This window comes from Eptesicus fuscus, chromosome 7, assembly GCF_027574615.1.
Source record: "Eptesicus fuscus isolate TK198812 chromosome 7, DD_ASM_mEF_20220401, whole genome shotgun sequence".
NCBI lineage: Eukaryota > Metazoa > Chordata > Mammalia > Chiroptera > Vespertilionidae > Eptesicus > Eptesicus fuscus.
In genome coordinates, this window is record NC_072479.1 from 85,433,254 (window position 1) to 85,447,063 (window position 13,810).

At 37.0% G+C, this 13,810-nt stretch overlaps 1 protein-coding gene across 2 annotated transcripts; it reads left to right on the forward strand.

Annotated features, from left to right (window-relative positions):
• Positions 1-269: 269 nt before the first annotated feature.
• CLEC2A (C-type lectin domain family 2 member A) lies at positions 270-11,326 on the forward strand. 2 transcript variants are annotated; one of them, XM_054719279.1, is made up of 5 exons: positions 270-375; positions 2,260-2,343; positions 6,441-6,616; positions 8,248-8,351; positions 10,237-11,326. In XM_054719279.1, the coding sequence occupies exons 1-5, from the start codon at positions 357-359 to the stop codon at positions 10,343-10,345; spliced, it is 492 nt and encodes a 163-aa protein (XP_054575254.1). In that variant the 5' UTR covers positions 270-356; the 3' UTR covers positions 10,346-11,326. The 2 variants fall into 2 exon arrangements, with proteins under 2 accessions (XP_054575254.1, XP_054575255.1); XM_054719280.1 differs by lacking the exon at positions 2,260-2,343 and having other exon boundaries at positions 271-375.
• The last annotated feature ends 2,484 nt before the right edge of the window (positions 11,327-13,810 follow it).

Sequence of the window (13,810 nt, forward strand, 5' to 3'; positions counted from 1 at the left end):
GGCCATAGGGTAGTGGCTACCTCACGGTCCTGGCTAAGCTTCCATATACTTCCTTCTCTGGGGAAGAATAGGCTTTCTTTCAAACGATCCAATCTCTTTCCTAGACTTTCCCAGGTTAGTGCACTCTCCATTTTATGGTCACCATTTTGGCTCCTACTGCGCATGCTTCTTGGTTCTGCTGCCTCCCTTGGCTTCTACTGCGCATGCGCCCTGTGAAAGAGCCTATGTGTGTGTGGGGGGGGGGGGGCGTGGTGGTGGGGTGAGGGGGAGTGAAAGAGCTGGCTCCTCCCTCTGACCACGCCGCACAGCACCTGCACACCCTCGCGGGGCTGCAGAGCTGTTCTCCTACCTGCAAGATGCCGCTTCCCCCCCGAGGTGAGTGGGAAACTGTTTCCTGGTTTAGGCTTAGTTTGCTTTCTTCTCTTTCCTTTGTAACTGTCTACGCGGACATTACCATTTGAGTATCTATAATATGTATTTCAATTATTTCTTTTTTTCGCATTAGATATTTGGCATTTTGTATTTTGAAAAAATCTGTCATCTTTTATATTTTAGTTTATTAATGTTTTGGTGTTTTAATCTACTCGCACGGCCATAACACATTCAACTTCTTCCCGTTATTGCTTGCAGTCTAAAGAAAACAGTGTATCCGATAATCAAGTTCTGTCATATGACCTTATAACTTTCCTTTCTTTCCAATGTTTGATGTTTATAAATTTGTATATATGTTACAGATATTTGTCTGATCATAGTCCTATTGATGACCCTGATACTTTCTTGATTACGATTCCCATTCCCACTATTTCCAGTTTTGGAAATAACCTTGCCTTTCCTCCTGCCTTCCAAATCTAGGTGATTGCCTCACCCCATCTGAACTGCTCTAGCAATCATTGCCACTTACCTTCTTTGCACTTTGTAAGGCCATTGTATCCTTTACTACTTTAAGAATTAGATGCTTTTTGTGTTAAGTTTGTGAAGCCCAAATTCATTTCTATTTTAAAATGCTCAAGAGACTTTTAAAAGGCCCAAAGGCATCCAGGTTTAATTTAAGATCTTCCTGAGGTGGTGTCCATCAGTTTCTCCCTTACTGAGGCATCAATTTGACCCTTGTTAATGAAATACCTTGATAATTCTAGTCAGATCGTGGTGATTTTCTGTGACTCCCAGTAGCTTTCATAAATAGCCATCTGTTTATGAGCAATGAAAAATATAATATCAGAAATAATCACGAAACATCGGTAGATTCTACTTGAATATCCTCTTTGCATTATTCTTTGCTACCAAGCCCAATGACTATCAATTTGAGTAGCAGAGATCATGATGTCACCTACAAAGACTGGTTTTAAATGAAGCTCTTTCAGAATAGAAACCCTTCAAGACAAAACACCAAGAGGTAGATGCTTTTAATGAGAACTTCTGGACTGAATATTATGGAAGAGCTAGAGGCCCGGTGCATGACATTCGTGCACTGGGGGGGATGGAGCAGGGGAGTCCCTCAGCCCGGCCTGTGCCCACTTGCAGTCTGGAACCCCTACAAGGATGTCCTACTTCCGGCTTAGGACCCCTCGGACATCCCCTGAGGGATCCTTAGCACTGCTGCAGAGGTGGGAGAGACTCACACTAACACCACTATACTTACCAGCCATGAGCCTGGCTTCTGGCTGAGTGGTGCTCCCCTTGTGGGAGTGTACTGACCAACAGGGTGCATCTCCTGTGTTGAGCGTCTGCCCACTGGTGGTCAGTGCACTTCATAGCGACTGGTAGTTCCACCGTAGAGTCAATTTGCATATTAGGGTTTTATTACATTAGATTCATGAATAATAAATATCCAGTATGGGTTTCTCTGGAAATTTTATTATAAACTAGAGGCCCGGTGCACTAAATTTGTGCATGGGGTGGGGGAGAAGGGGCCCCTCAGCCCGGCCTGCACCCTCTCGCAATCCGGGACCACTGGCTCCTAACTGCTCACCTGCCTGCCTGCCTGATTGCCCCTAACTGCCTCTGCCTGCTGGCCTGATTGTCCCTAACTGCTCTCCCTTGCCGGCCTGGTGGCCCCTAACTGCCCTCCCCTGCCAGCCTGGATGCCCCTAACTGCCCTCCCTTGCTGGTCTGGTCGCCCTTAACCGCCTCTGCCTCGGCCCCCGCCACCATGGCTTTGTCCGGAAGGACATCTGGATGAATGTCCTGAAGGTGTCCGGTCTAATTAGCATATTACCCTTTTATTAGTATAGATGTTAATTTTATTTTATTTTATTGCAGATCGCAACCTGAAGAATTTTGCATTTGTAGTTATTATTGTTGTTGTTTTTATTACTGTTGTTATTACTGCAGTGGTCATTAGAGGTGAGTGGCTTAATTCATAAACTTTCTATGGCTACTTATGCTCAGCAGGTTCAAGCTTTTATGTCTTTTATATTTCAAGCTTAATTCAGAATCTCTCAGTTTGGGATAATAAATTGTTTTGTAGATATTTGTCCTCAGGTTCCTACCAGTTCAGCAGGTTTTACAGTCATCTTCTCAACTGTTGTACTTTTTGATCTTGGAGTAAAGTAATCATAAATTCTCAGATGACTGTCAGATAGCCACAGCAATAACTATTTTTTAAATTAATATGTTGTTATTGACTTTAGAGAGAGAGGAAGGGAGAAGAAGAGGGAGAGATAGAAACATTAATGAGAAAAATACATTAATCGGCTGCCTCCTGCACGCCCCCTACTGCGGATCGAGCCCACATCCCAGGCATGTGCCCTGATCAGGAATTGAACTGGTGACCTCTGGGTGCATGGGACCAACTGAATCACACTGGGCAAGCAATAACATTTATTTTGAATTGAGAGTACTTTGTGTGAGTTAAAGAACTAATATTAAATACATTTTGTTTAATATATTTAATTCTGACAAGACTATGAAATAGGTATAATTATAAAATCCATTTATATATAAAGGAATAGAGGCCAGAGGGAATAAGTAGATTCTTAGAAATAAATTCCAGTGCCAAAATTGTGACTCTCATATCATTCCTAATATTTTGACCACCATGCAACACTCCTCCATAATTGCAGTATATTTTTACTTTATTTTGGATCAAGAGTAAGTAATATTATGAATAGTTGTTCTATTAAATATTTATTTATTTTTATACTGTTATGTTGAAAAATACAAAATAACAGCATAAGTAATGCTGCAAAATTTTCTCTGTTTGAGTAGATTTTTAAAAAGGAAGACATTCATTTTCTTCTGGGTATTATGGGTTTACTTTGTGAAAAGAATACAAGGTAGATTTTTATTCCTGAGGTAGGGCCTAATAGTAGTCTTCAGTGCTTGATTGTCTCTATGCATGTTTTGCTTACTTTAGCACTTAAAGTACAATAGTTTACACTCTTGGTTCTTGTTTTTTTGTTTGTTTGTTTGTTTCTTTTTTGTCATTTCCAAGAGTACTGGATATGCTTCTTGCTCACAGTCTCCTCTGTCACTATAGAGTCCTAGGAGTTCAATGTAATCAATTTAAACATCTGCAATTCAAATATTTGGAGAAAAGGGTTTCTATGAGATGTCTTTATATCATTGATTAATTGATTAATTTTTAAAAGTGTTAAACACAATATACATATATTTTAATTAAATCTTTATTGTCCCCCTTTTTCCCCATTGACCCCTTTTAGTCTTCCCTCAGCCCCGTAGATGGCTTTTTTTAAGTCTTTATTGTTTAAAGTATTACATATGTCTCCTTTTCCCCCCATTGACCCCTTCCCAGCTACTCCAACCCCTCAGCACATGCCCCCACAACCCCATGCCCATGTCCATTGGTTATGCTTAGATGCATGCATGTAAGTCCTCTGATTGATCACTACCTCCTCCTTTTACCCTCCCCTGCCTTTCCTCTGAGGTTTGACAGTCTGTTTGATGCTTCTGTCTCTGGATCTATTTTTGTTCATCAGTTTATGTTGTTCATTATATTCCACAAATGAGTGAGATTATGTGATACTTATCTTTCTCCAACTGGCTTACTTTGCTAAGCATAATGCTCTCCAGGTCCATCATGCTGTTGCAAATGGTAAGAGTTATTTATTTTTTAGAGCAGCATAGTATTCCATTGTTTAGATTCAACACAGCTTTTTTATCCACTCATCTGCTGATAGGCACTTAGGTTGTTTCCATATATTAGCTATTGTAAATTGTGCTGCGATGAAATAGGGGTGCATATATTCTTTCTGATTGGTTTTTCTGATTTCTTGGGATATATTCCTAGATGTGGGATTACTGGGTTAAATGGGAGTTCCATTTTTAACATTTTAAGAAAACTCCATACTGTTTTCCACTGTGGCTGCAGCATTCTGCATTCCCACCAGCAGTGAATGAGGGTTCCTTTTTCTTCTAGTCCTTGCCAGCACTTGTTGTTTGTTGATTTGTTGATGATAGCCATTCTGACAGGTGTGAGATGGTACTGCATTGTCGTTTTGATTTGCATCTCTCTGAAGATTAGTGACTTTGAGCATGTTTTCATATGTCTCTTGGCCTTCTGTATGTCCTCTTTAGAAAAGTGTCTATTTAGGTCCTTTTCCTATTTTTTTTATTGGATTGTTTATCTTCCTTTTGTTAAGTTGTATGAGTTCCCTGTAAATTTTGGAGATTAAACCCTTATCAGAGATAACATTGCAAATATGTTCTCTCATGCAGTGGGCTTTCTTGTTGTTTTGTTGATGGTTTCTATTGCTGTGAAAAAGCTTTTTATTTTGATGTAGTCCCATTTGTTTATTTTCTCCTTAGTTTCCATTGCCCTAGGAGCTGTATCGATAAAGATACTGCTATGACATATGCCTGATATTTTGCTGCCAATGTATTCTTCTTACGTTTAAGTCCTTTCCTTTATCCATTTTGAATTTATTTTTCTGTATGGTGTAAGTTGGTGATCTAGTTTCATTTTTTTGCATGTATCTGTCCAATTTTCCCAACACTGTTTATTGAAGAGACTGTCTTGACTCTATTGTATGCTCTTGCTTCCTTTGTCAAATTTTAATTGAGCATAATAGCTTGGGTCAATTTCTGAGTTCTCTGTTCTGTTCCATTGATCTATATGTCTGTTCTTGTGCCAGTACAAGGCAGTTTTGAGAACAGTGGCTTTGTAATATAGCTTGATATCTGGTATTGTGGTCCTTCCAACTTTGTTCTTCTTTGTCAGGATTACTGCAGCTATTCAGGGTCTTTTTTTATTCCATATGAATTTTTGGAGTTTGTTCTAGGTCTGTGAAATATGCCATTGGTATTTTAATGGGGATTGCATTGAATCTATAGATTGATTTGGGAAGTAAGGACATATTAATGATGTTGATTCTACCAATCCATGAACATGGTATATTCTTCCATTTGTTTATGTCTTCCTCTATCTCTTTTGTCAATGACCTGTAGTTTTTCGAGTACAGGTCTTTTACCTCCTTAGTAAGTTTATTCCTGGGTATCTTGATTTTTTGTTGTTGTTGCAATGGTAAATGGGATTGTTTTTTAGTTTCTCTTTCTGTGAGCTCATTATTAGTGTATAAAAAATAAATAGATTTCTGAGTGTTAATTTTGTATCCTGCTACATTGCCAATTCATTTATTAAGTCCAGTAGTTTTTTGATGGAGTCTTTAGGATTTTCTATGTACAATATCAAACAATATATTTCATTACCCATCTTTGGTGCCTGGATTCACTTCTGAGTATTATAAAAAATAAATAAACAAACAAGTAAATCAGTAATCATTGCAAAGTGAGAAGAGAAGGCTTTAAAGTTGGCCCTCCATTTGAACATTTACTTGGTTCTTTTTTAGTTTCATTAACTTATTCAAACATTTGAAGGGTGGGAACTTTTTTTTAGTCTCATTACTCACCACCTAACTAAAATCCTGAGACAGTAAATTCTCAAAACAATTTTCAGATAAATATATTCATTATCATTCTGGCTCCTTTGGCACTGAATATTGTTGAAGTAGAACAAATGTTCCACTAACTCTTATGTTTCAATGATTTGTTATCATTTATGGTGAGTTTCACTTATGTAACTTGGATATCTTCTCTTGTCTACAACTTTCTCATTTCTTCAAGGTAAAATGAATCCTTCATTTCTTGCCTTAGTCTTTGAGGCTTAAATTATAATCAGGTCTCTGGGTCTCTTCCTTCATTGCTAAATTTTATGCATTGTTTTTGATAGAATGTCAGTAAAGACCATGAAAGGTTATTGGTTCCATTTCTCAAAATAGAAGCCAGAAAAATAAAATAGACTACTTGGCCACTAAATGGTCTTCCTTGCAGAAAGAATTGAATTTGTTCACTAGCCCATGAATGAAGCTAATTTTGCAAACCTCAGACCATGGGATTTAAAAGTAACATTGATTCACCAGAATGAGTAGAAACACTTTTTAATTTTTAAAAAAAATTTATAATTTCGTTCTTTTTTTTTTCAGCACACCCTGAAAAAACGTCAGAACATCCCCAAACTACAAAATGTTCAGGAGAATGGATTGGAGTAGGAAATAAATGTTTCTATTTTTCTAAAGATACTAAGAATTGGACAGACAGTAAAATATTTTGCAATTCACAGGGATCAGAACTTGCTCCAATTGATACACATGGAGATATGGTAAGAAAAGGGGAAAGTTTTCAATCATTTCAGAGTTTAAGCTTGTACAAAAGGAGAATAAAAATGGCAAAAATTAATACTCAATAATGTAAGTCAGATGATGTTTTAAGCACTGAAACTATAAAGTATTATGCTGAGCAAAATAAGCCAGTCAGAGAAAGACAAGTATCACATGATCTCACTCATATGTGGAATCTAATGAACAAAATAAACTAATGAACAGAATAGATCCAGAGACATAGAAGCATGGAACAGACTGTAGAATCTCAGAGGGAAAGCAGGGGAGGAAGGGTGCGAAGAGATTAACCAAAGAATTTATATGCATATATGCATAACCCAGGGACCCAGACAGTAGGGTGGTGAAGGCATGGGGTAGGGAGCAGATGTGGGACAGAAGGGTCAGTGGGGGAAAAAGGTGGAAAATCTGTAATACTTTCCAACAATAAAGATGAAACAAAACCTCATTCAATCTTCAACTAATACCTACAAAGAATTTACATATCCCCATTTAAAGGTGAGGATAATGAAGCACAGAGAGATTATGTATCAGTCATTGTCATAGTCATAATTTGTTGAACTTGGATTTGAACACAAGCAAATTATCCAGTGATTGTATGTCTTTAGTCACAATACATATACTGTTCAGATAGCTAATGTTTTTGTTCAGTATTCTTAAATTATTAAATAGATTGTTTTTAATACCTTTACAATGGCATTCTCTCCAAAGTACCCTGGGAAACTTGAAACAAACAAAGGATATGAAAATTTAGAGATGAGGATGTGAAGAAAATCCATACAGTTTGAAGAAAGTGAGACAATTAATGGAATAAGTAAAAGGGCAGAGAAAGAGGGACTTGGAATCCAGGCCTCAGTGTAACAGCGGAAGTTGTTTGTTTGTAAAGAAAAGCTGACTAATAAGAAGAGGGACTAAACTCATCACTCAATATATTATATTGCAATACCTGGTATTCAGAAGTTAGTTTGATTTCTGATTCTATGAGAAAACACAACAGCAATGGCATTTTTATTCTGGTATTTAGTCCAAGTAGCTCATTACTGAGTCTTTACTATTTTAACAGTACTTATACTTTCAATTAAACCCCTTCCCCCCTGAAATCTTTCTTCGATGATTTTTGAGAGCAAAGCTGTGCAGAAAACAAAATATAAGCATTAGTTCTCTGTCACCTTTAAAGAACATGCTGAATTAGTTCCTATAAAACCTGCTTAGCTTCTGATTTTGCCATCCAGAAAGATATCATATCAAATCAGTTTATCATCTTTGTCATTCACTCTGTGACTAAAAGATATCGATAGTTTATGTATTAGAATTAGAAGTTGAAACAGAAGTTACCTTTAAAGACAGAGTCAGGGCAGATCAGAGAGTTTAAATTTTTGCCATTTTTAGTCTCTTTTTGATAAAGTCACTCTACTACTTAGAGACCTTTAAGAAGTAAGAGCAAAGTGAAAATCTTTTTGTTAAAACTAAACTAAACATCTGTGCTGTTAGTTGTTGTTGAAGCATTAGGGCATGCAAGTTAAGATGTAAATCATAAAATCTGGCTGGGGCGAGAAGCATGTTTAGCAATGTGCTCTAAAATATCAAATAGATTATGCCCTGATTTTTGTGAAAGGACTTTTTGAAGAAGCACGCAGGAGCATCTATGCACTGGATTGGGTTGAGCAGAAAACAAGGAGAGTCTTGGAAATGGACAAATGGCACCACATTCAATGCTTGGTGAGTTTCAAATTTAGTAGGAAAGGTTTTATTCTGGTTGCACAGAAAACTTAAATGGTTTGAGTTGTGATATGTGCCTTTTCACACTGAAACATACCCTAGAGCAGTGGTCGGCAAACTCATTAGTCAACAGAGCCAAATATCAACAGTACAACGATTGAAATTTCTTTTGAGGGCCAAATTTTTTAAACTTAAACTTCTTCTAACGCCACTTCTTCAAAATAGACTCACCCAGGCCGTGGTATTTTGTGGAAGAGCCACACTCAAGGGGCCAAAGAGCCGCATGTGGCTCGCAAGACGCAGTTTGCAGACCATGGCCCTAGAGCAGCCCATCTTCTTGCTACCTTGCTAAATGACAGTGAAATATTCCATTTCATTGTTTCCTATTTTATTTTTTCATTGTCAAACTCTTGCTTATCAGCCCTCCCATTGATAAATCAAATTCAACTACTTTTCTAATTCCAACCAACTACTTAAATTTATACAAGATCTCTTTTCTTTAAGTAGAGACCATGTAGTTGTCTTTAACTTTCCAAATGTCCATCATAAGCAACATTATTTATTTATGAAAGCATTTCTTGAGTGAATCTTGTTTCCTGACTTATATTCTATTTTACCTATAAGAACTGTATTAATTTTCTTTTGTATACATGTATTCCTGCCTTAATATTTCATTAAGTGCTAGTTAAAATTAAATAAATATTAAAATGTGTATAAGATAAATTATATTTATTACAAAAAAAGGGATAATTTTTGTCATCAGCAGAGCAAATTAATAAGAACAACATTATAATTAGTATCTTTGGGTTTTGTCTCAGTATGTTTCAAAAGTGCCAAATATATGTATAAATCTTATTACTTTTAAAAAGGAGAATTGGCTAAAAATATGCCAGGAAACTATTTATTTATTTATTATTTTTCAATTATAGTACATATTCAATATTGTCTTGTATTAGCTTTAGATGTATAGCATAGTGGTTAAATAATCATGTACTTTACTGAGTGGTCCCCCTGATATATCCAGTACCCACCTGATCCCTTATATGGTTATTACAATATTATTGACTATATTCCCTATGCTATAATTTATATCTCCAAGACTATTCTGTAACTGCCAATTTATATTTCTTAATTCCTTCACCTTTTTCACCCAGCCCTATAATCCCATTCCACTCTGTCAATTGTCAGTCTGTACTCTGTATCTATGAGTCTGAGAAAACTGCTTTTTTAAGAAATTCCAGAGACCTTTAGATTTAGTGACTCCTGATAGATAGATGATAGATAAATAGCTAATGGATGGATGGATAGATAGATAGATAGATAGATAGATAGATAGATAGACAGACAGACAGATAGATGATAGATAGAGGTAGATATATATAAATGTAATAGAAATAGAAATATATTTATATCGTTGACTTTTCCATGTCTACCTATATCTATCTTCCATTGCTCTAAATAATGTTATAGATTACACTAATAATAATACATTCAATCTTACATTTCTTTAATGTAACACATATTTTTGTGTAGCATACAGTGAGGGGTGAGTATGGAGCTCAGTGTCTGGAATAAAGTGTTTCAAATCACTGTAATTTTAAAAATATATTTTTTTATTGCTTTCAGAGAGGAAGGGAGAGGAAGAGAGAGAAACATCAATGATAAGAGAGAATCATTGATCTGCCTCCTGCATGCCCCCTACTGGGGATTGAGCCTGCAACCCGGGCTTGTGTCCTGACCAGGAATCAAATTGTGATCTCCTGGTTCATAGGTCAATGCTCAACCACTGAGCAACACCGGCTTGGAAAAATCACTGTATTCTTAATTTTATTTTTTGTTACAGCTGTAAGTGGTTTCCAAACTGATTTTGGCTATTCCTTTTTAGGTTTGAAATTGACGGGAATGGATTATTTGCTTTTCTGAATGCTGATGGAGTTTACAGTTCAAGGGGATTTGTTGATATCAAGTGGATTTGCAGCAAACCTAGATTTTAATAGAGAAAAAAACTGGGAAATGATTACCATAGATTGGGAATAGACTAGCCCTGGCTGGATAGCTCAGTGGATTGGAGCATTGTCCTGTACACCAAAAGGTTGTGGGTTCCTGCTCAGGACAGATACCTAGGTTTCAGGTTAGATTCCAAGTCGGCGCACATTCAGGAGGAAATGGAATGATGTTTCCCTCTCATCTCTCTCTCTCAAATCAACAAACAGATCCTCAGGTGAGCATACAAAAAATAAAGTGAAAGACTAAAGTTATTTTTCACTTCTGAGGCTGTGAAAGTGTAGCAGGATAGGAAGAATTTAGGGAAAACTCCCAACAAGTAAAATGAGGAAGCTGGAAGGGCATCATAGGAGGATAAGCCTTTTGGTCATCTTATCAAAGCCCCCACCTCCAGGCATGATCAAAGGGAAACAGTTTATGTCAGAAAAAACTCCTAAGGTGGTCACAGAAATCAAAGCTACAACCAGATCAATCCAAGGAAACATTGACCAGAGAAGAAGATAAATAGAGGATAAATGGAAATAAAAGAAGGTTTGCCTTGGAATGGTAATAACAATACAATACAGATGATGAACTGTAGAATTGTATACCTGAATCCTGTATAATTTTATTAACCAATATCACCCCAAAATCAATCTAAAAATGTCACCATCGTAATGAAAGCTGATACTATAAGCAGAAAGGGTGGGCTGGATGAACACCATGACACCCAAAATGGACCATATTGGGAACAAGAACCCCTCTCAACCAGAAGGCGGAGTCAGAATTCGGTGCGACAGAGTCCAGAAACACCCCACCCTTGGAAACACATAAAATCCCAAGAACTGACTGACACAGTGTGCAATTCACTCATGAATTGGCTTACATCCACTCCGGGGGTAATGAGACCATAGCTCAACCCCTGACCTGTCTCCAGGAACTCGAGTTCTAGACTCATTCTCTACCTAAATAAAACTTGCTTTTCTCATTCAGACTCGGTTTTTGTTTTGTTTTGCTTTTTGTTTGTTTTTTATTCTCTCCTGCAGGAGTCAAGGGTCTGGAGGTGCCAGACTATACCAGGGCAGGGCATAGGAACTGGTCAGGTGACAAAAGGAACTAAAAACTGTTGAATGAGTCCAGCTTATGTAGTTCAGTGGTTGAGCATTGACCTATGAACCAGGAGGTCACAGTTCAATTCCCTGTCAGGGCACATGCCTGGGTTGCAGGCTCGATCCCCAGTAGGTGGCAGCCAACCAGTGATTCTCTCTCATCATTAATGTTTCTATCTTTCCCTGTCTGAAATCAATAAAAATATATATTTTTTTAAAAAATTGAGTGAATGATTACAGGCAAAACCTCATTAATTCAAGATACATAATTGCTCATTATGAGCACAAGTCAGGAAATTTCTATTAGGTCCAAACAAAATAACAGTAAACAATTACATGCAATGATGGTTATGAAAAGCAAATTTAAATGGATCTATATTAATAGGCCAGCCAACATTTACAGTTTAAAAGTTAGAGAAATATAAGTGCTCTATATGTGTAAATATTATAAAACTAGAGGCCCGGTGCATGAAATTTGTGCACGGGGGTAGTGTGGGGGTCCCACAGCCCGGACTGCACCCTCTTGAAAAACAGGACTCTTGGGGGATGTCCGACTGATCGCCCCTAACTGCTTGCCTGCCTGTTGATCACCCCTAACTGCCTCTGCTTCAGCTCCCACTACCACAGCTTCATCCAGAAGGACGTCTGGAATGATGTCCGGAAGGTCATTCAGCTGTCTGGTCTAATTAGTATATTATGCTTTTATTATTATAGATACTAACCATAGTAACTTTGACTTTATCCTAAAAACAAGGGAAAATCTACCAAGAAGGAGCCTAATGTTATAAATAATAATCACTGATATAATTACATTAGAATTATAAAGCTTAGACTATAGAACATAAACTAAAATAATGACATTAAAAGTGACCAAACAATAGATTTTTGTAAAAATTTAATTTTACAAGTAAGATCAAGGAAATAAGATGGTCTTATGACACCTGCCTGGGTGTGTCATAAAATTCAATCCTGCAGAACATTTGAATAATTATAGCAAATCTGTGTTTGTTACATTTCCTGCCTAAGTAACTATAATCTATGCATACTCACGAGAAGGAGTGTGAGTGTATGTAAAGAGATAGAGTGATAGAGAATCTGGAGAAAAGGGGAGTATCTAGGTTATAGGGCAAACACATACAAACAAGTCTTTTTTAAATATCTTTATGGCGCTTAATTCCTTCATTGCAGATGAAATTTTCTGATAATGATAAAAGGAGATTTTTATGAACCCCACTCATCATTCCTTTTACCTGGCACTTTATGTAAAAGCAAATGACTTTAAGTAATCCTGGAAACTGTCAGCATGTAATCAAGTATGGGCTTATTACATCTATGCATCATGTTGCAACCAAGAAAATTTGAAAATGATCATTTTTAGACACTATGGGGCATTATAGATAGATGTGTTAAATTTGGTTCATAATATAGGTTTTATTTTTATTGTCGGTTCATGGTTACAAGTTAATTTTGTTAATTGCTTAGCAATTTAGAATAACTCATCCCTCTTTTTGTTTTTTCTTTGAGTCACAGTTAATAGGGTATAAATTCCTGATGATTTAGAATTAACTACACACAACTTCTTGAGCTTAAATAACTACCTCACTTATAAGGTGGACACAAACTTTGATATTTATTTTGTAATATGAATGTGTTTTGAATAAATAAGAGGAAAAATGAGAAACTTTACTTTTTAATAGACTTTCAGTTAGAAAAATAAGGGGATAAGACAGTTCTCAATATATTTAAAATAAATTTTATTAAAGGAGAATAAATTCTAAAATCACACTAAAAACATGTCACTACAAATATACAACTTATGCTTACAACACATGAATACTTTATTACCAGCTGAAAGTTTGATTTCTTTTTGATAAAATTGAAAACAGTCAACTTGGGGTAAAAGCCTACCATAAAGAAAAAAGTGGCATATCTGTATCTATGTGCCTGGTCTATTGTTTTAACAAATGCTCAGAAAGAGTTAGAAACCAAGGAATAGAACACACATGGGAAATAGGCAGGATTAGAAAAAGATTAAATTTAATTATTTTTTTAGACATTAAAACAATAAGAAATTATATTTTCTTATCCTATATAATAAAGAGGTAATATGCAAATACACCATCACTCCAACACACAAGATGGCCTCCCCCATGTGGACACAAGATGGCCGCCACAAGATGGCCAGCAAGGGAGGCCAGTTGTGGACGATCAGGCCAGCAGGGGAGGGCAGTTGGAAGGGACCAGGCCTGTATGGGAGGACAGTTGGGGGTGACCAGGCCAGCAGGGGAGGGCAGTTGAGGGCAACCAGGCCTGCAGGGGAGGACAGTTGTGGGGGGACCCAGGGCTGCAGGGGAAGGCAGTTAGGGG

Bases quoted from the DNA above. Each gene is read 5' to 3' on its own strand.
- CLEC2A (XM_054719279.1), top strand. The intron at 6,617-8,247 runs GTAAGAAAAGGG...TTTTTGTGAAAG, and splicing joins TTGATACACATGGAGATATG to GACTTTTTGAAGAAGCACGC. The intron at 8,352-10,236 runs GTGAGTTTCAAA...ATTCCTTTTTAG, and splicing joins GGCACCACATTCAATGCTTG to GTTTGAAATTGACGGGAATG.